Source organism: Pleurodeles waltl, chromosome 10 (assembly GCF_031143425.1).
Source record: "Pleurodeles waltl isolate 20211129_DDA chromosome 10, aPleWal1.hap1.20221129, whole genome shotgun sequence".
In the NCBI taxonomy this organism is placed as follows: domain Eukaryota; kingdom Metazoa; phylum Chordata; class Amphibia; order Caudata; family Salamandridae; genus Pleurodeles; species Pleurodeles waltl.
The window spans coordinates 742,207,921-742,229,729 of NC_090449.1; the positions used below are offsets into that span (position 1 = coordinate 742,207,921).

General features: G+C 47.8%; 1 protein-coding gene across 9 annotated transcripts in view; it reads right to left on the reverse strand.

The window, feature by feature from the left end:
• WAC (WW domain containing adaptor with coiled-coil) overlaps positions 1-21,809 on the reverse strand; it is a 554,026-nt gene that overhangs the window by 93,293 nt on the left and 438,924 nt on the right. For all 9 annotated transcript variants that reach the window (XM_069211302.1, XM_069211303.1, XM_069211305.1 and 6 more), the window contains one exon: positions 2,285-2,471. In XM_069211302.1, coding sequence (XP_069067403.1) covers positions 2,285-2,471 — 187 coding nt within the window. The remainder of the gene's footprint in view (positions 1-2,284; positions 2,472-21,809) is intronic.

The window sequence follows — 21,809 nt, forward strand, 5'->3', positions numbered from 1 at the left end:
ACAGCGACCAGGAATGCAGGAGTAAAACACTGGATTTTCCCCAAACCACCCAAAAGGAGGAAAAGAAAAAGAAGACACCCAGAGAAGGCTGCAAGAAAACCAGTGGTGGATTCCTGAAGAAAGACGACCTGTGAAGAGAGGGGACCAAGTCCATAGGCACAAAAGAGCCCTGTGGAGGCAGGAGGCCCTACCCACCCAGCTGTGGATGCAGGAGTTGGTCGATGGTGAGGAAGAACAGGTCAGCACTGCAGCCAGGAAAGAGTTCCTGATGGATGCAGATGAAGCCCCACGCTGGAAAGAAGATTGCAGATCAGTGTCGGAATTCCACCAACAAGCCTTGCAGTTAGTGGAAAAGAGGTGCTGCCAGGAACCAGCAAGGCCCAGGAGAACTCAACCCAGGAGGGGGGGCAGGGGCAAGTCACAGGGGACCCTCAGCGTCGCAGAGAGTCCACAGGAGCAGAAGAAGCACCCACAGGACGGGGACACAGGAGTCACAGAAGGAGCCCATGCAACACTACAAAAGAGGATCCGACGCCACAGAGAACCACGCAGGAGGCTGTGTTTTGCACGATTTAGTGCTGGGGGTTGGAGCTACACGTTGCCTGAAAGTCCCTTGGAGGAGATGCAAACAAGTCTTGGAAGCTGCAAGGGACGCAGTGCACCGGGGTACTGTCCTCCGTGGGAAGGCAAGGGTTTACATTTCACAAAAGTTGGACATCTGGCAGAGAGGACCAAGAGGACTACTCTGGATCACAAACCGTGATGCAGGATCCACGCAGCTCAGCACGGGGAGGGGATTCATGCAGCCGATCACCAGTTGTAGGTGCCTGTGATTGCAGGGATGAGACTCCTTCACTCCAAGTGAGATTCGTCCTCCTTCTAGTGCAGGTTGAAGAGTTGCAGTCTTCTGAAAATGCACTGCAAGGAAAATGTTGCAAAGCTGGCAGGAGCCCTGGAAACAATGTTGCTGAAGAGCCCTTTCTTCTTGGAAGCAGCTTGTCGGGTCCTGGAGGTTCCAGTCGCAGTCCCGGAGGACCGAAAGTCGAAGCAAGGGTTGTGGAAGAGTCTTGCTGGAATCTTGCAAGCCGAAACTGAGAACCCACCCCAGAGTAAGACCCTACATAGCCCTGAAACGGGGACTGGTCATCTAATCAAGTAGGCATCTATTAGGAGGGTGCTCTGATGTCACCTGCCTTGCCACTCTGATGCTTCTTAAGTTCCCTGCCAACCTTGGAATCAAGATGGCTGAACCCAGGAGCTCTGAGCACCACCAAGGGAGTGGTCACTCCCCTTTCCATTGTCCAGTTCTGCGCCAGAGCAGGGGCTGGTGGTCCCTGAACCAGTGTGCACAGAGGGCACCAAATGTGCACTTCAAAGCAAAACTAGTGGCTTGAAGAGGCTACCCTCCCAAGCCAATCACACCTATTTCCAAAGGGAGAGGGTGTAACACCCCTCTCCCAAAGGAAATCCTTTGTACTGCCTTCCTGGACTTGAGCAGATCAAATAGCAGGAGGGCAGAAACCTGTCTGAGGGGTGGAAGGAGCTGGGGCTGCCCAGAGAACCCTGGAAGACTGGTGTAAGCAATGCTAGAGGTCCTCTAAGGAGCCGCCAGAGTGCATGGTATTGGCAAAAGTATTCGGGTATGATTCCGAAATGTTTGATACCAAACATGCCTAGGTTTGGAGTTACCATTATGTAGCTAGACATAGGTAGTGACTTATGTATTGTACACGCATAAAATGGTGTCGCCGCACTCACGAAGTCCAAGAAAAAGGAGCTAGGGTTCGTGGGGCACCTCTGCTAGTGCAGGGGTGCCTTGACACACTCAGGTACTTGTCCCTGCCCTCTGGTCTAGGTCTAGGCCATGGGGTGACTTACAATGACCTGGCAGTGAAAACGGGTGCATGCACCCGTTTCACGCAGGCTGCAATGGCAGGCCTGCAGAACCCTTTGCATGGGCTCCCTATGGGTGGCAGAATAACTGCTGCAGCCCATAGGGATACCCTTGAGCCCCAAAGCCCTGGGTACCTAGGTACCATATACTAGGGATCTACGTGGTGGGGACCAATATGCTAATTGTGGGAAGAAAAAGGTACAATTTAGAGGAGAGAGTAAAACTTCTGGGGCCCTGGTTAGCAAGAACCCAGTAGAAAAAGTCAAACATATTGACAACAGACCGAACATGGGCGTAACAATGTCAAGAAAGATGGTACTTTCCTACAGTCACATTTTCTAACAAAGAAGAGTTCAAAAGTAGCAAAACTAATAAAATTAAGACACATACCTGCTTTTCTGCATGATCTGCAGGCCATCCTTGAACGTGTTTTATAAGGTTTTCATTGAAGTGTGTTGCTAGTGTAGGTGTAAGCGAACAGGAGGTTCGTGAAGATGTGTTCTGGGGTGCAGCTGCTGTAGAGGATACAGTTGTACTTGATGTATGATTTGGACTTGGAGATGGACTTCTTTGACTACTAAAAAAGGGAGAAAAATAATTGTCCATCACTATTAAGATCAATAAATTTCATGAGACAAGTAGTTGAAAGGAAAGTTTACCTGTAATTCTAGTTCTCCTTCAGAATAACCTGCACTGAAATCGAAATTACTTAATAATCCAGCCCACACAGAGTATTCCAGCCCATTTTACAAAACAAAATCATATATATATATATATATATATATATGTGTATATGTGTGGAAAATGTCACTTACCCAGTGTACATCTGTTCGTGGCATTAGTTGCTGCAGATTCACATGCTGTGCACATCCCGCCATCTGGTGTTGGGCTCGGAGTGTTACAAGTTGTTTTTCTTCGAAGAAGTCTTTTCGAGTCACGAGACCGAGGGACTCCTCCCATTTCGGCTCCATTGCGCATGGGCGTCGACTCCATCTTAGATTGTTTTCCCCCGCAGAGGGTGAGGTAGGAGTTGTGTATGCTAGTAATAGTGCCCATGCAATGGAGTAATGTACATAATGTAGTTTAAAGTAATATATTTTCAAATTTACAAATGTTCAAGATCAACTTCTTAACAGCTACAGGCTTCCGGGGAGGCGGGTGGGCGCATGTGAATCTGCAGCAACTAATGCCACGAACAGATGTACACTGGGTAAGTTACATTTTCCGCTCAATGGCATGTGTAGCTGCAGATACACATGCTGTGAATAGACTAGTAAGCAGTTATCTCCCCAAAAGCGGTGGTTCAGCCTGTAGGAGTTGAAGTTGTTTGAAACAATGTTCGTAGTACTGCTTGATCTACTGTGGCTTGTTGTGCTGTTAACACATCTACACAGTAGTGTTTGGTAAATGTATGAGGCGTAGACCATGTAGCTGCTTTACATATTTCGGTCATTGGAATGTTTCCTAGAAAGGCCATGGTAGCACCTTTCTTTCTGGTTGAGTGTGCCTTTGGTGTAATAGGCAGTTCTCTCTTTGCTTTAAGATAGCAGGTTTGAATACACTTAACTATCCATCTAGCAATGCCTTGTTTAGAAATTGGATTACCTGTATGAGGTTTTTGGAAAGCAACAAATAATTGTTTTGTTTTTCGAATCAGTTTTGTTCTGTCAATGTAGTACATTAACGCTCTTTTGATGTCTAATGTATGTAGTGCTCTTTGAGCTACAGAGTCTGGCTGTGGGAAGAACACTGGTAATTCTACTGTTTGATTCACGTGGAACGGTGATATAACTTTTGGTAAAATTTTTGGATTTGTCCGTAGAACTACTTTATGCTTGTGTATTTGAATAAATGGTTCTTGTATGGTAAATGCTTGAATTTCACTCACTCTTCTTAGAGATGTGATGGCAATTAAAAATGCAACTTTCCATGTTAAGTATTGCATTTCACAAGAGAGCATGGGCTCAAAAGGTGGACCCATGAGTCGTGTTAAAACAATGTTGAGGTTCCATGAAGGAACTGGTGGTGTTCTTGGTGGTATAATTCTCTTTAGTCCTTCCATAAACGCCTTTATGACTGGTATCGTAAATAGTGAGGTTGAGTGCGTAATTTGCAGGTAAGCTGAAATTGCGGTAAGATGTATCTTTATGGAAGAGAAAGCTAGCTTTGACTTTTGCAAATGTAGTCAGTAACTTACGATGTGTTTGGCAGATGCGTGTAAGGGTTGAATTTGATTATTATGGCAGTAATAAACAAATCTTTTCCACTTATTTGCATAGCAATGTCTAGTGGTCGGTTTTCTAGCTTGTTTTATGACCTCCATACATTCCTGTGTAAGGTCTAAGTGTCCTAATTCTAGGACTTCAGGAGCCAAATTGCTAGATTCAGTGATGCTGGATTTGGATGTCTGATCTGTTTGTGTTGTGTCAACAGATCTGGTCTGTTTGGTAGTTTGACATGAGGCACTACAGAGAGGTCTAGTAGTGTGTACCAAGGTTGTCTTGCCCATGTTGGCGCTATCAGTATGAGTTTGAGTTTGTTTTGACTCAATTTGTTTACCAGATATGGAAGGAGTGGGAGAGGGGGAAAAGCGTAATCAAATATCCCTGACCAGCTCATCCATAACGCATTGCCCTGAGACTGATCTTGTGGGTACCTGGATGCGAAGTTTTGGCATTTTGCGTTTTCCTTTGTTGCAAATAGATCTATTTGTGGTGTTCCCCAATTCTGGAAGTATTTGTTTAGTATTTGGGGGTGAATCTCCCATTCGTGGATCTGTTGGTGATCCCGAGAGAGATTGTCTGCTAACTGGTTCTGAATTCCTGGAATAAATTGTGCTATTAGGCGAATGTGGTTGTGAATCGCCCAATGCCATATTTTTTGTGCCAGGAGACACAACTGTGTTGAGTGTGTCCCTCCCTGTTTGTTTAGGTAATACATTGTTGTCATGTTGTCTGTTTTGACAAGAATGTGTTTGTGGGTTATTATGGGTTGAAACGCTTTTAGCGCTAGAAATACTGCCAATAGTTCTAAGTGATTTATGTGAAACTGTTTTTGCTGAGTGTTCCATTGTCCTTGGATGCTGTGTTGATTGAGGGGTGCTCCCCACCCTATCATGGAGGCATCTGTTATTACATATTGTGGCACTGGGTCTTGGAAAGGCCGCCCCTGGTTTAAATTTATACTGTTCTACCATTGAAGCGAGGTGTATGTTTGGCGGTCTATCAACACCAGATCTAGAAGTTGACCCTGTGCTTGTGACCATTGTGATGCTAGGCACTGTTGTAAGGGCCGCATGTGCAACCTTGCGTTCGGGACAATGGCTATGCATGAGGACATCATGCCTAGTAGTTTTATCACCATTTTGACTTGTATCTTTTGTTTTGGATACATGGTCTTTATTACATTGTGAAATGCTTGAACCCTTTGTGGGCTTGGAGTGGCAATCCCTTTTGCTGTGTTGATTGTCACCCCTAAGTATTGCTGTGTTTGACACGGCAGAAGGTGTGACTTTGTGTAGTTGATTGAGAAACCTAAATTGTGGAGGATTTCTATGACATACCTCGTGTGTTGTGAACACCGTTTTAGCGTGTTGGTTTTGATTAACCAATCGTCTAGGTACGGGAACACATGTATTTGCTGCCTTCTGATATGCGCAGCTACTACTGCTAGGCATTTTGTAAAAACTCTTGGCGCAGTTGTTATTCCGAATGGCAACACCTTGAACTGGTAATGTACCCCTTGGAATACAAACCTTAGGTACTTTCTGTGTGAAGGATGTATCGGTATATGGAAATATGCATCCTTTAGGTCGAGTGTTGTCATGTAGTCTTGTTTTTTTGAGAAGTGGGATTACGTCCTGTAATGTCACCATGTGAAAGTGATCTGATTTGATGTATGTATTTAATGTTCTGAGATCTAGTATAGGTCTCAGACTCTTGTCTTTTTTGGGTATGAGAAAGTACAGAGAGTAAACTCCTGTCCCTTTCTGTTGGTTTGGTACTAATTCTATTGCTTCTTTTTGTAGCAATGCCTGAACTTCTAGTCCTAGAAGATCTATATGTTGTTTTGACATTGTGTGTTTTCGGTGGGACGTTTGGAGGGAATTTGAGAAATTCTATGCAATAGCCATGCTGGATAATTGCTAGGACCCAAGTGTGTGTTGTTATTTCCTCCCAATGTTTGTAAAATTTGGTTAGTCTCCCCCCCACAGATGTTATGTGTTGGGGATGTGTGACTTGGAAGTCACTGCTTGTTTTGAGGAGTTTTGGGACTTTGGAACTTTCCTCTATTCTTTTGGAATTGTCCCCCTTTATATTGTTCCCGAAAACTTCCCCGCTGATACTGGCTCTGGTAAGTGGGTCTTGTTTGTGAGGTTGTGGGTTCTGTGCTTTGTCCTCGAAACCCCCCTCTAAACTGTGTTTTTCGAAATGTGCCTCTGCCCTGTGGGGAGTAGAGTGCGCCCATGGCTTTGGCCGTGTCAGTGTCTTTTTTAAGTTTTTCTATCGCAGTGTCCACCTCCGGCCCAAACAACTGCTGTCCGTTGAATGGCATATTCAGCACAGCTTGCTGTATTTCTGGTTTAAATCCTGATGTACGCAGCCATGCATGTCTCCTTATTGTTACTGCTGTGTTGACAGTTCTAGCAGCTGTGTCTGCAGCATCCATTGCTGACCGTATCTGATTGTTGGAGATACTCTGTCCTTCTTCTACTACCTGCTGCGCTCTCTTTTGGAACTCCTTGGGCAAATGTTCTATAAAGTGTTGCATTTCGTCCCAAAGGGCCCTATCGTATCTGGCCAACAAAGCCTGTGAATTGGCAATACACCACTGGTTTGCTGCCTGTGCCGCCACCCTCTTGCCTGCTGCGTCAAATTTTCTACTTTCTTTATCTGGAGGTGGTGCATCTCCTGAAGTATATGAGTTCGCTCTTTTGCGCGCTGCCCCTACTACAATTGAGTCCGGTGTTAGCTGTTGTGTGATGTACATGGGGTCTGTTGGTGGTGGTTTATATTTTTTCTCCACTCTTGGAGTAATGGCCCTTCCTTTTACAGGCTCTTCAAACACTTGTTTGGAGTGTTTTAGCATTCCGGGTAGCATAGGAAGACTTTGATACTGGCTGTGTGTGGACGACAGTGTGTTAAAAAGAAAGTCGTCTTCAATGGGCTCAGCATGCAGGCTGACATTATGAAATGCCACTGCTTTCGACACCACCTGTGCGTAGGCTGTACTATCCTCTGGTGGCAACGGTCTAGCTGGATAACATTCAGGACTATTATCTGACACTGGTGCGTCAAAGGTCCCATGCGTCAGGGTCATCTTGACTCATTCCTGTATGAGTTGGGGATTGCATCATTGGTGGAGTGGCTACCGGTGATGGTTGCGGAGAGCATTGTGGAGATGGTGGCGGGGTTACTTGTTTAGCCACCTTTGCCTGTGGCTGCTTGTCTTTTTCCTGAAAGGCAAGTTTGCGTTTCATTTTAGTCGGAGGGAGAGTACTGATCTTCCCTGTTTCTTTTTGGATATGGAGCCTTCTTTGTGTATAGTCTGGCTCTATTGTTTCCAATTCCTGTCTAAATCTATGTGTCTTCATTTGTGTGGACAGTCCTTGTTCCTCAGTGTAGGAACTTGTTTTCGGTTCCGAGGCCGGATGTTTCGGTATCGAAACCTTTTCGGCTGCTTTTTTCAGTTCCGACGAAACCTTCTTTACTTTCGGCGTCGTGGTCTCTCGGTGCCGACCCATTTCGGTGCCGCTATCTCGGTGCCGAACCTGCTCGGAGCCACTATCTCGAGCCCGAGATTGCTGTGTGGCGGTATCTCGACCGAGTCGGATGACTTCGCCCCCAGCGTGCCCTTTTTCGGTGCCGATGATCGGTCACCTATTTTTCAGGTTAAGCCATGGCCTGTTGGCGGTGGCGTCCCCTGGGCTTTAGTGGTTTTTTCCTGAGTTTTGTGTTTCGATGTCTTACTCACGGTTTTCGGCGTTTCTTCGGGATCGATCTCATCCGAGTCCGATTCCTGGATGGAGAATGTTTCTTTCTCCTCCTCGAAACGCTCTTGTCCTGTCGGCGCCGACGCCATTTGCAGTCTCCTTGCTCTTCGGTCTCTTAGTGTCTTCCTGGACCGAAACGCTCGACAGGCTTCACAAGTATCTTCCTTGTGTTCCGGCGACAAACACAAGTTACAGACCAGATGATGATCTGTATATGGATACTTGTTATGGCATTTTGGGCAGAAGCGGAATGGGGTCCGTTCCATCAGCCTTGAAGAGACACGTGGCCGGGCCGACCAGGCCCCGACGGGGGATCGAAAAAACCCCGAAGGGCCACCGGAGCTCTTCAAAAGTCGGTGTCGATCTGTTGTAACTAACCAGATACTGAACGCAAACAATACCGACGATTTTTCCGAGATTCTAACTAGCTTTCCGACCCGAAACACGGAGCGAACAGGAACACGTCCGAACCAGATGGCGGAAAAAAAACCAATCTAAGATGGAGTCGACGCCCATGCGCAATGGAGCCGAAATGGGAGGAGTCCCTCGGTCTCGTGACTCAAAAAGACTTCTTCGAAGAAAAACAACTTGTAACACTCCGAGCCCAACACCAGATGGCGGGATGTGCACAGCATGTGTATCTGCAGCTACACATGCCATCGAACATATATCTCTATCTATATATATATTTTATTTTAACTTAACCCCAAGGAAATGACAAGTATACTGGACAGTTGAAGGCTGCTGAGGTCAAATTTCTTTCTTTTTTTATTTAAAAAGTAGCCAATTTCAGTTAAGAAAAGCCACTAAACAAAAATTGACAATGAAAACTTTGAAGAACATTTTAATCAGAAATGTGAGCGAAAGGGAAATGTAACTAGAGAGGCTGCAGCCTAAAGGCTTTTAAGGAACCACACTTCACTAGTATCCCATCATGCCATGTCACTGGCATTTCTTTCTTATTGAAAGCTTAGGAAACGTCTGTCTTTCAAGCAATATCTTTCTATCATTCTATAATAGAAGAGGGAGGAGATGCATATGATTTCAAAGGAGATTCCTTTGGAGGAGAATTGGGATTACGTTTAAGCAACGGTTTTCTTCAAGGGATTGCCATCGAAAATCAAACATCAAGTAGAATAGCAAGCACATTCCACAGATCAGGTGGTGGAAGAGAGAAAAAAATAAACCACAGGATCTAACCAAATTCCTAAACTAAGCATAGTATCTGGTGAATGTGTGGACTGAACGTCATGTAGATGCCTTGCAAATCTCCATTATAAGGTTATTCCTTAAAACATTGTTTGAACCATTCCTCTAATAGAATGAGCCTTTGTATTACCAATTGAGGATCTAGTTGCCTTCTGATAACAGTATTTTGCAAGAGACAATCGATTTGGAAATGTACTGCTTTGCAGTAGACACATTTATACGAATAGGCCTACAACTTACAGTGTTAAACCCATGAATGTCTTTCGTCTTAGCATGATTAAAAAGAACTTACATTAAAGTGTGTTAAAACATTTCAGCTGGTGTGGAAGGATTTTTTCAGAGTTTAACTAGTTAAATAGCTGATTAAGTTACTTACCTTCAGTAACACATTATCTGGTAGAGACTTTACCTACCTGGAGATATCTTAACTTATATTTTTCCGATGCGTCAGACTGGATCCAAATGCTTTTTCGTGAGCAGTACGTCTGCGCGCTGTTAGGTGGATAGCTCAGCTCTGCATGCGTCATTGGTGTTGTCCAGGCTGGAACAGACAACCGCAGCACCTATATAGGCACACTAACATCAGTTTCTTTTCATGACTTTCGACACCAGAAACGCAGAGCCATGAATAACACTGACCACTGGTGTGGAAAACTAGGACCCTGAAAGGGAAGAAGCCCTGTCACTAGCAATCCATTTGGAGAGCAGGGAGGATAGGTGTGTTGGTAAGGAATCCACAGCTAGATATAGTCCCTACCAGATAAGGAGTGACCGTAGGTAAGCAACTTGTTCAACTGATAGACTTCCAGCCACAGATTCCTCACCTTAAAACAGATACCAAACCATACTATTCCCAGAGGTGGGTCTGCTGACCAATTTTAAACAAGGAAATCCTGCAGGACCGAATGAGCGAAGTGCCCCTCCCTAAGAACCTGACTACCCAGGCAGTAGTGCTCTGTGAACATGTGCAAAGAGGCCCACGTGGCTGATTTTTGACCACTGCGTAGCAGATCTTAACACAGTATGACCCATCTGGAGATGGTCAATTCCTGCATGGCCTGACCTTTTATAGCTCCAACATAACCCAAGAAGAGTTGGTCATTCACCGGTACTCTTTTCTTCAATCAAGGTAGAACGACAACGCTCTTTCTGGGTCCAGACAGTAGAGTCGTTCCTCTTCTTTAGTGGTATATGAAGGAGTGTAAAAAGCAGGCAAGGTGATGGATTAGCCCACATGAACTGGCGTCACAGCTTTTGGAAAAAAGGAGGCCTTCGCAAAGCACCAGCTTTTCAAGGTAAATGGTGGGGTAAGGAGGCTTGGATGACAAGGCATGGACCTCACTCGCTTTCCAGGAAGATGTAATTGCCAAGAGGAAGGCTGTTTTGATTGTAAGGAGCCCGAACTGGACAATTATGGAGAGGGCCAAAGTGAGCACACATCAACAATGTTAGCATAAGATTAAAGTCCACACAGAAAGTACACCCTCAGCAGCGCGGGGGCAGCCGGGTGCAGTGTGCAAACAAGCGTCTGGTTTCCAATGGATTTCAATGTGAGACCAAGGGGTCTCTTCAGCGGTGCAGGCAGGCAAGGGGGGGGCTCCTCGGGGTAGCCACCACCTGGGCAAGGGAGAGGGCCTCCTGGGGGTCACTCCTGCACTGGAGTTCCGATCCTTCAGGTGCTGGGGGCTGCAGGGTCTTTTCCAGCCGTCGGGATTTTAGAGTCAGGCAGTGGCAGTCAGGGGGAGCCTCGGGATTCCCTCTGCAGGCGTCGCTGTGGGGGCTCAGGGGGGACAACTTTGGTTACTCACAGTCTTGGAGTCGCCTGGGGGTCCTCCCTGTAGTGTTGTTTCTCCACCAGTCGAGTCGGGGTCGCCGGGTGCAGTGTTGCAAGTCTCACGCTTCTTGCGGGGATTGCAAGGGTCTTTAAATCTGCTCCTCTGGATACAAAGTTGCAGTCTTTGTTGAACAGAGCCGCTGTTCTCAGGAGTTTCTTGGTCTCTTGGAAGCAGGGCAGTCCTCTGAGGATTCAGAGGTCGCTGGTCCCAGGGAAAGCGTCGCTGGAGCAGGTTTCTTCTGAAGGAGGGAGACAGGCCGGTAGGGCTGGGGCCAAAGCAGTTGGTGTCTTCTTCTCTGCAGGGTTTTTCAGCTCAGCAGTCCTCTTCTTCTGTAAGTTGCAGGAATCTAAATTCTTAGGTTCAGGGGAGCCCTTAAATACTAAATTTAAGGGCATGCTTAGGTCTGGGGGGTTAGTAGCCAATGGCTACTAGCCCTGAGGGTGGGTACACCCTCTTTGTGCCTCCTCCCAAGGGGAGGGGGTCACATTCCTATCCCTATTGGGGGAATCCTCCATCTGCAAGATGGAGGATTTCTAAAAGTTAGAGTCACTTCAGCTCAGGGCACCCTTAGGGGCTGTCCTGACTGGCCAGTGACGACTCCTTGTTTTTCTCATTAATTCCTCTGGCCTTGCCGCCAAAAGTGGGGGCCGTGGCCGGAGGTGGCGGGCAACTCCACTAGCTGGAGTGCCCTGTGGTGCTGGAACAAGGGGGTGAGCCTTTGAGGCTCACCGCCAGGTGTTACAGCTCCTGCCCGGGGGAGGTGATAGCATCTCCACCCAGTGCAGGCTTTGTTACTGGCCACAGAGTGACAAAGGCACTCTTCCCCATGTGGCCAGCAACATGTCACGAGTGTGGCAGGCTGCTAAAACCAGTCAGCCTACACAGGTAGTTGGTTAAGGTTTCAGGGGGCACCTCTAAGGTGCCCTCTGGGGTGTATTTCACAATAAAATGTACACTGGCATCAGTGTGCATTTATTGTGCTGAGAAGTTTGATACCAAACTTCCCAGTATTCAGTGTAGCCATTATGGTGCTGTGGAGTTCGTGTTTGACAGACTCCCAGACCATATACTCTTATGGCTACCCTGCACTTACAATGTCTAAGGTTTTGCTTTGACACTGTAGGGGCACAGTGCTCATGCACTGGTGCCCTCACCTATGGTATAGTGCACCCTGCCTTAGGGCTGTAAGGCCTGCTAGAGGGGTGACTTATCTATACTGCATAGGCAGTGTGAGGTTGGCATGGCACCCTGAGGGGAGTGCCATGTCGACTTACTCGTTTTGTCCTCACCAGAACACACAAGCTGGCACGCAGTGTGTCTGTGCTGAGTGGGGGGTCCCCAGGGTGGCATAAGATATGCTGCAGCCCTTAGAGACCTTCCCTGGCATCAGGGCCCTCAGCACCAGTTACAAGGGACTTACCTGGATGCCAGGGTGTGCCAATTGTGTAAAACAAAAGTACAGGTTAGGGAAAGAACACTGGTGCTGGGGCCTGGTTAGCAGGCCTCAGCACACTTTCAAATCAAAACATAGCATCAGCAAAGGCAAAAAGTAAGGGGGTAACCATGCCAAGGAGGCATTTCCTTACACCTGGTCATTCTTGATCTTCTTGAGAACTCTGGGCAGTAGTGGTATGTAGGAAAATCAGGCGGAAAGGCATACAGGAAGCCTGCGCTCCACGTGAGATGGAGTCTTCAAGCAAGAGCCACCTTTGAAACTCCACCACGCAAACCTGCTGACATCGCGCATTCTCAGCGGAGGTGAACAGATCTGTCTAAGGTTCTCCCCACTGCTGAGAGAGTTTGTCACACCTCCGGGTGGAAACGCCATTCGTGATTCGCTATGCGTCTTCAGCTGCGTTTGTCCACCCTGCCATGCAGAGAACCTTCCAGGTGCTGAACCACCAGGGATAGGCCCTGATGTTCCAGCCACATCCAGAGATGGAGAGCCTCTGTGCAATGGGCCCTCAACCCCACCCCGTCCTGTTTGTTGCAGTACCACATGTCGGAGGTGTTGACCGTAAACACCAGCACTAGCCTTCCCTTGATGGAGGGAGGAAAGTCTTTTAATGCTCCAGCAGGTTGACGAGTCCTCTGATCTCCGCCTCTCCCTGATGGTTGCCTTATTCCAGGAGTGACACATCTGCCACTACTGTGAGATCTGTGTGGGCAAGGGAGAGGGGTCTGCTGCTGACCCACTTGCAGTTCGTTAACCTCCACTGCTGATCTTTTGCAGTTCCCTCCAAGATCAACCATGTTTGGTGAGATTCTCCTGATGCTGTGCCTATTGGAACTTCAGGTCCCCCTGCAGAGTCCACATATGCCAGTGGGCATGAGTCACTAGCAGGACGGAGGAGGTCATGAGTCCCCACAGCCTCAGGGTCCGGCACCCAAATCCAGGATAGAGGCTGAAACATCAGTATCATAGCCTGAAAATCTTGGACTTGCCTTTCGGGAGGATAAGCCCAAAACTGCACTGTGTCCAGAACAGCTCTAATGAAAGGGAGCATCTGAGAAGGAATCAAGTGTGACTTCAGCGTGCTGATTGTCAACCCCAGTGAATGCAGAAGGTCCGTCGTGGTATGGAGGTTGGAGACAGCCTGGAGTAAGCCTGCCTTCAATAGCCAATCGGTGAGATATTTTTTGGGGGGGGGGGGGGGGGGGGGGGGGGGGTCAGAGGGGAAGACTGGCCCCCCTGATCTGCGCAGATGAGCTGCGACCAACGCCATTACTTTGGTGAACTCCTGAGAGACGCTGGTAAGGCCAAAGGGGAGCACCACAAACAAAGTGTTTGTGGCCTACTGTGAACAGCAGGTAATGCCTGTGAGCAGACAGGACAGGAATGTGGAAATATGCGTCCTGCAAGTCCAATGCAAGTATGCCGTCTCCTAGGTCCCCAGCAGACAGGACCTGAGCTAAAATGAACATTTTGAACTACTACTTCTCCATCCTTTTTTGGCACTAGAAAGTAGCTTGAATAGCAACAGATGGTGAACTTCGCTGAATCTCTCCTGTCGGCAACAGCCTTGGAGAGCATGTCCCACGCTTCCGCTGAGACCTTTGGCAGCACCTGCGCAACGGTATCCCACAGTGCATGGGAGTAGCATCCAAAAGTCATGTGGTGTTCACGGACCGCAATGACATGCTGGTGAAAGAAAACATCTTCCCCAAAGTGTCCAGCCTCTTGGATTCCCTGTTCGCGGGTGCCAGTAGAGGATGCACCATGATTTACGTGAGGTGGAGGTCTGGCCCACCAAGCTCTCTGGGGTAGGGTGCTGGGCAAGGAAGTTTGGGTCCCCTGGAGTACGGCTGTCACAGCGGGCAGACATCTTATTCACAGAAGCCCCTATGCGGAGTTTGGACCATGTCCCCAGAAGGATGTCAGTGAAGGCTTCATTGAAAGGAAGTAGCAGTTACGAGGGGGAGACTCCCGGTTGCAGCACCTCTGTCAAGAAATTAGTCTTAATCGCCATCGAGGGAAACTGAAGGTCAAACACCTCGGCTGCCCCCCGCACCGCCATTGTGAATGACACTCCCCCCTCTGTAGCCATGGTAGAGGCAGAAAGCATACCCATATCTGGAGAAGTATCTAGTCCTCTGGCTTCACACAGTTCCTCACAACAGTCCATGTTGGGGTCTATATAGGGCTGGTATTCTTCAGGGTCATGTGGCCCGTCCCACTACTCCTAAAGTCCCAGCCTGTATAAAAGGGCTCAGGCTTTGACCTGGAAGGTATGGCTTCAGATGGTGCCAGAGATTAATCAACGCCCCTCTGGCTTTGTATCGAGTCAGGGATCAGAACGGGGGTGGCACCACTGGTGGTACTGACCAGCACTGGTCCGGATCCAGAAAAGGATCCTCAAGGGCCAACTGGAGCCAGGGCCGTAGCTGCCATCATGGAACAAGAAGGGGCCCCTGCCAACTCCTCAGGGCCCAAAAGCACTCCCAAGAAGTCGGTCCACCCATAAAGAGGCACATCCTCACAGAATCCTTTCAGTAAGGCAGGGGATGCTCTGGCTCCTTGAAAACTTGAGAGGCGCAGAGCCATTCCAGACTCTACACCGGAGCCAGGCCTTGATGAATGACACTCCATCTCGTCGGCCAGCAGGCAAGGGGGTGGGGGGGTTTGTAGGTAGTCGAAGATTTTTCTTCTTATGGCTGGACTTACCCAAGGGGCCCGACTTGGAGCTTGATGAGGATCTCCACCTGTCCAGGGACCTTCATCTCGACGAAGACCTCGAATGTCACAGTGTTGTACAACGAGCTGCCAGGACCTTGAAGGATCACTCCCTCAATGTCTTCGGGTTCACGGCGCAGCAGTCGAAACATGACTTAGGGTCGTGATTGCGCTCAAGGCACCAAAGGCATACAAGGTGCAGGTCTGTCACAGACATTGGTTGATGATAGAAGCGGCAGGGCTTGAAGCCGGCCTTCTTTGATGACATCCCAGCCACAGTAGGAGGAAAACCTCCAAACGACTTGACTGACAGGGTAGCTCTTTTCCGGATCAGCTCTGGTTGGCACAGAAAGAAAAAACCCGACATCAGCGTGCCTAGGAGGAGCCAATATAAATGCCGCAGACATCACTTCCAGCACAGCTGACATGTGGAGCTGAACGATGCCACCTACCAGCATGCAGGCGTAGCGGGGTACTGCTCACGAAAAAATCTACCAGATCTAGTTTGATGCCTGGGGAAATTCTAAAGTAAGGAATCTGTGGCTAGAAGTCTATCAGATATGAAAATCAGACTACACTTTGAAAGAGATTGCAGCACTGTCCTAATGACCACAACATCCTTATGGAACACTGTATAAGGTTTATGGGAACAAAGACTGGATTTCATCATCCTTGTGCACAGATGTGATTGCTATTCAAAAGGCAGCCTTCCACAAAACATGATGCAAGGAAGTCATGGGAATAGGTTCAAAAAGGGATGAGGCATTAACTTTGAAGGACTAACACTATTGTCCCAAAGGAAGGTCTCTTGGGTGGCAGAAACAGGCTTTCAATGCTAGGAATATCACCTACACCCGCTGGTAGTTGATGTGTAGGGACTGGTGACTGGCATCGCAGAGGCCCTAGAATGAGATTTTTAAGTTAAGCACCCCACCCTGTCCATGATGCTTCTGTGGTCAGTGTGACCTGAGGGTAGGGTTTAGAAAAGGCCATCCTTTCTAAAGGTTGTTGGTGTCCCACCATTAGAGAGAACAGCGAGTGTGGCAGTCTAATCACTAGATCTTCCAGGTGACCCTGTAACTGAGACCATTAGCGAGACAAACATTGCTGTAGGGGACACAAGTGAAGTCTGGGAGTGGAAATTATGGAGATGCAAGAGACCATAACTCCAAAGAGACGCATAATGGCCCTGACTGTACAGAACGGTTTTCCTAAAACCAGGGAAGAAGGGAATGGAAATTCTGGACAAGCTGGGTTGGGATACACTAACCCCGACTCTGCACTGAGTATAGCCCTTATGTAAGGTTGAACCTGCAAGAGCTGAAGGTGGGATTTGGTAATGTTGCGACAAATACAGACTGACGCTGATCCACTGTCAACTGAGTATGGTGTTGGCACTGTTGTAATGTATTGGCTTTTATGACCCAGACGTCCAGATAGGGGAAGATGTAAAAGTTCTGCCTTCTCAGATGTGCTGCGACCACTAAGCACTTTGTGAATACACTGGAAGCGGTAGTGAGTTTGAAGAGAAGGACCTTGAACCGGTAAAGTTTGTCTGCAATGCCGAACCTTAAGTACTTTCAGTGTGCAGGGTGAATTGGTATGTGGAAGTAGGCGTCCTTTAGATCTAAAGCTGTCAAAGTCGCCTTGCTGTAAAAGAGGGATGACATCCTGAAGGGTGATCATGTGGAAGTGCTCTGAAAGGATGTACTTGTTACGAAGTCTGAGATCCAGTATGGGTCTGAGTGAGACATCATCAGGAAAAATAGGGAATATACCATAAAACCTTGATGTTCTGGCAGAATGGGCTCTATGGTCCCTTTGAGGAGGGGGACCTGGACTTGTTTTAGAAGGGTTAAGTGTTCGTGAGAAAGTCTGAGTGCGAGAGGGAATATTGGAAGGAGTGGTGATGAGCTCCAGACAATAACCATGTTGGAAAATGGCAATGGTGTCCCACATGGAATAAAATTCTGTTAGGTGATATGGGCAGATCCCCTGTAGCAGGGGTCTCCAATTTGTTTCTAATAAGAGCTGCTTATGTTCAATGCAACTCACCCAAGCTACTAATATTATTAGTGTTGTAATAGTGATCACATCACAAAAGATTACAATAGTGACCACCCGACGCAGGTTTACGAGCAGTGATCACCTCAGTGCATAGCAGAGATGCAAGCAGGAATGTATAACAGATTCTTTTCATTCTTAAAACACCTCTGCCTGGGTAATACCTAATAGCCATTGGTGCAATGTACAAGAGTAATAAGTCTCCCAAAACGACATGGTTTGTCTCTCAAATATCAGCTTCCAATATAACAGAACAAAAAATATATTTGTAAAGGATAAGTTACTGTAAAGAAATGGCTCCCTGTTGCAGTTACCCCCCACTTTTTGCCTGATACTGATGCTGACTTGACTGAGAAGTGTGCTGGGACCCTGCTAACCAGGCCCCAGCACCAGTGTTCCTTCACCTAAAATGTACCATTGTATCCACAATTGGCACACCCTGGCATTCAGATAAGTCCCTTGTAACTGGTACTTCTAGTACCAAGGGCCCTGATGCCAAGGAAGGTCTCTAAGGGCTGCAGCATGTCTTATGCCACCCTGGAGACCTCTCACTCAGCACAGACACCCTGCTTGCCAGCTTGTGTGTGCTAGTGAGAACAAAATGAGTAAGTCGACATGGCACTCCCCTCAGGGTGCCATGCCAGCCTCTCACTGCCTATGCAGTATAGGTAAGCCACCCCTCTAGCAGGCCTTACAGCCCTAAGGCAGGGTGCACTATACCATAGGTGAGGGTACCAGTGCATGAGCATGGTACCCCTACAGTGTCTAAACAAAACCTTAGACATTGTAAGTGCAGGGTAGCCATAAGAGTATATGGTCTGGGAGTCTGTCAAACACGAACTCCACAGCACCATAATGGCTACACTGAAAACTGGGAAGTTTGGTATCAAACTTCTCAGCACAATAAATGCACACTGATGCCAGTGTACATTTTATTGTAAAATACACCACAGAGGGCACCTTAGAGGTGCCCCCTGAAACTTAACCGACTATCTGTGTAGGCTGACTAGTTTTAGCAGCCTGCCACAAACCGAGACATGTTGCTGGCCCCATGGGGAGAGTGCCTTTGTCACTCTGAGGCCAGTAACAAAGCCTGCACTGGGTGGAGATGCTAACACCTCTCCCAGGCAGGAATTGTCACACCTGGCGGTGAGCCTCAAAGGCTCACCTCCTTTGTGCCAACCCAGCAGGACACTCCAGCTAGTGGAGTTGCCCGCCCCCTCCGGCCAGGCCCCACTTTTGGCGGCAAGGCCGGAGAAAATAATGAGAATAACAAGGAGGAGTCACTGGCCAGTCAGGACAGCCCCTAAGGTGTCCTGAGCTGAGGTGACTCTAACTTTTAGAAATCCTCCATCTTGCAGATGGAGGATTCCCCCAATAGGGTTAGGATTGTGACCCCCTCCCCTTGGGAGGAGGCACAAAGAGGGTGTACCCACCCTCAGGGCTAGTAGCCATTGGCTACTAACCCCCCAGACCTAAACACGCCCTTAAATTTAGTATTTAAGGGCTACCCTGAACCCTAGAAAATTAGATTCCTGCAACTACAAGAAGAAGGACTGCCTAGCTGAAAACCCCTGCAGAGGAAGACCAGAAGACGACAACTGCCTTGGCTCCAGAAACTCACCGGCCTGTCTCCTGCCTTCCAAAGATCCTGCTCCAGCGACGCCTTCCGAAGGGACCAGCGACCTCGACATCCTCTGAGGACTGCCCCTGCTTCGAAAAGACAAGAAACTCCCGAGGACAGCGGACCTGCTCCAAGAAAGGCTGCAACTTTGTTTCCAGCAGCTTTAAAGAACCCTGCAAGCTCCCCGCAAGAAGCGTGAGACTTGCAACACTGCACCCGGCGACCCCGACTCGGCTGGTGGAGACCCGACACCTCAGGAGGGACCCCAGGACTACTCTGATACTGTGAGTACCAAAACCTGTCCCCCCTGAGCCCCCACAGCGCCGCCTGCAGAGGGAATCCCGAGGCTTCCCCTGACCGCGACTCTTTGAATCTAAAGTCCCGACGCCTGGGAGAGACCCTGCACCCGTAGCCCCCAGGACCTGAAGGACTGGACTTTCACTGGAGAAGTGACCCCCAGGAGTCCCTCTCCCTTGCCCAAGTGGAGGTTTCCCCGAGGAACCCCCCCCTTGCCTGCCTGCAGCGCTGAAGAGATCCCGAGATCTCTCATAGACTAACATTGCGAACCCGACGCTTGTTTCTACACTGCACCCGGCCGCCCCCGCGCCGTTGAGGGTGAAATTTCTGTGTGGACTTGTGTCCCCCCCGGTGCCCTACAAAACCCCCCTGGTCTGCCCTCCGAAGACGCGGGTACTTACCTGCAAGCAGACCGGAACCGGGGCACCCCCTTCTCTCCATTCTAGCCTATGTGTTTTGGGCACCACTTTGAACTCTGCACCTGACCGGCCCTGAGCTGCTGGTGTGGTGACTTTGGGGTTGCTCTGAACCCCCAACGGTGGGCTACCTTGGACCAAGAACTGAACCCTGTAAGTGTCTTACTTACCTGGTAAAACTAACAAATACTTACCTCCCCTAGGAACTGTGAAAATTGCACTAAGTGTCCACTTTTAAAACAGCTATTTGTCAATAACTTGAAAAGTATACATGCAATTTTGATGATTTGAAGTTCCTAAAGTACTTACCTGCAATACCTTTCGAATGAGATATTACATGTGGAATTTGAACCTGTGGTTCTTAAAATAAACTAAGAAAAGATATTTTTCTATACAAAAACCTATTGGCTGGATTTGTCTCGGAGTGTGTGTACCTCATTTATTGTCTATGTGTATGTACATCAAATGCTTAACACTACTCCTTGGATAAGCCTACTGCTCGACCACACTACCACAAAATAGAGCATTAGTATTATCTATTTTTACCACTATTTTACCTCTAAGGGGAACCCTTGGACTCTGTGCATGCTATTCCTTACTTTGAAATAGCACATACAGAGCCAACTTCCTACATTGGTGGATCAGCGGTGGGGTACAAGACTTTGCATTTGCTGGACTACTCAGCCAATACCTGATCACACGACAAATTCCAAAATTGTCATTAGAAATTGATTTTTGCAATTTGAAAAGTTTTCTAAATTCTTAAAAGACCTGCTAGGGCCTTGTGTTAGATCCTGTTTAGCATTTCTTTTAGAGTTTAAAAGTTTGTAAAAGTTTGAATTAGATTCTAGAACCAGTTGTAGATTCTTAAAAAGTATTCCAACTTTTAGAAGCAAAATGTCTAGCACAGATGTGAATGTGGTGGAACTCGACACCACACCTTACCTCCATCTACAGATGAGAGAGCTAAGGTCACTCTGTAAACTAAAGAAAATAGCAATGGGCCCCAAACCTACCAAAGTACAGCTCCAGGAGCTTTTGGCAGAGTTTGAAAAGGCCAACCCCTCTGAGGGTGGCAACTCAGAGGAAGAGGATAGTGACTTGGAGGAAAATTCCCCCCTACCAGTCCTATCTAGGGAGAACAGGGTCCCTCAAACCCTGACTCCAAAAATAATAGTCAGAGATGCTGGTTCCCTCACAGGAGAGACCAACACCTCTGAAATCACTGAGGATAACTCCAGTGAAGATGACCCCCTGTTAGCCAGGATGGTCAAAAGATTGGCTTTGGAAAAGCAGCTCCTAGCCATAGAAAGGGAAAGAAAAGAGATGGGCCTAGGTCCCATCGATGGTGGCAGCAACTTAAATAGGGTCAGAGATTCTCCTGACATCCTAAAAATCCCCAAAGGGATTGTAACAAAATATGAAGATGGTGATGACATCACCAAATGGTTCACAGCTTTTGAGAGGGCTTGTGTAACCAGAAAAGTAAACAGATCTCACTGGGGTGCTCTCCTTTGGGAAATGTTCACTGGAAAGTGTAGGGATAGACTCCTCACACTCTCTGGAAAAGATGCAGAATCTTATGACCTCATGAAGGGTACCCTGATTGAGGGCTTTGGATTCTCCACTGAGGAGTATAGAATTAGATTCAGGGGGGCTCAAAAATCCTCGAGCCAGACCTGGGTTGATTTTGTAGACTACTCAGTAAAAACACTAGATGGTTGGTTAACTGGAAATGAAGTGTGTGACTATGTTGGGCTTTATAATTTGTTTATGAAAGAACACATTTTAAGTAACTGCTTCAATGAAAAGTTGCATCAGTATCTGGTAGACCTAGGTCCAATTTCTCCCCAAGAATTGGGAAAGAAGGCAGACCACTGGGTCAAGACTAGGGTAACCAAAACTTCCACTGGGGGTGACCAAAAGAAAGGGGTTACAAAAACTCCCCAGGAGAAAGTGGGTGACACTAGAAACAAAGAAAAAGAGTCCTCTGTAGGCCCCCAAAAACCAGAACAGGTGGGTGGGCCCCAAGACACAACCCAAAACAAAGGTGGGTACCAGGGTAAGAACTGGGATGCCACTAAGGCATGGTGCCACAACTGTAAACAGTCTGGGCACCACACCAAGGACACTTCTTGTCCCAAAAACAAACCCCAGAACAAGATTCCAGGGGTAACCAGTGTAGCCATGGGAGATGACTCCTCAGATGAGGAGGTCTTCATAGCCTTCAACTGGAAACAGGGCCCAACAGGTGAGTTGGAGATTCCAGAGGGAAGTAGACACTTCCACCACCTACTGGTGAAT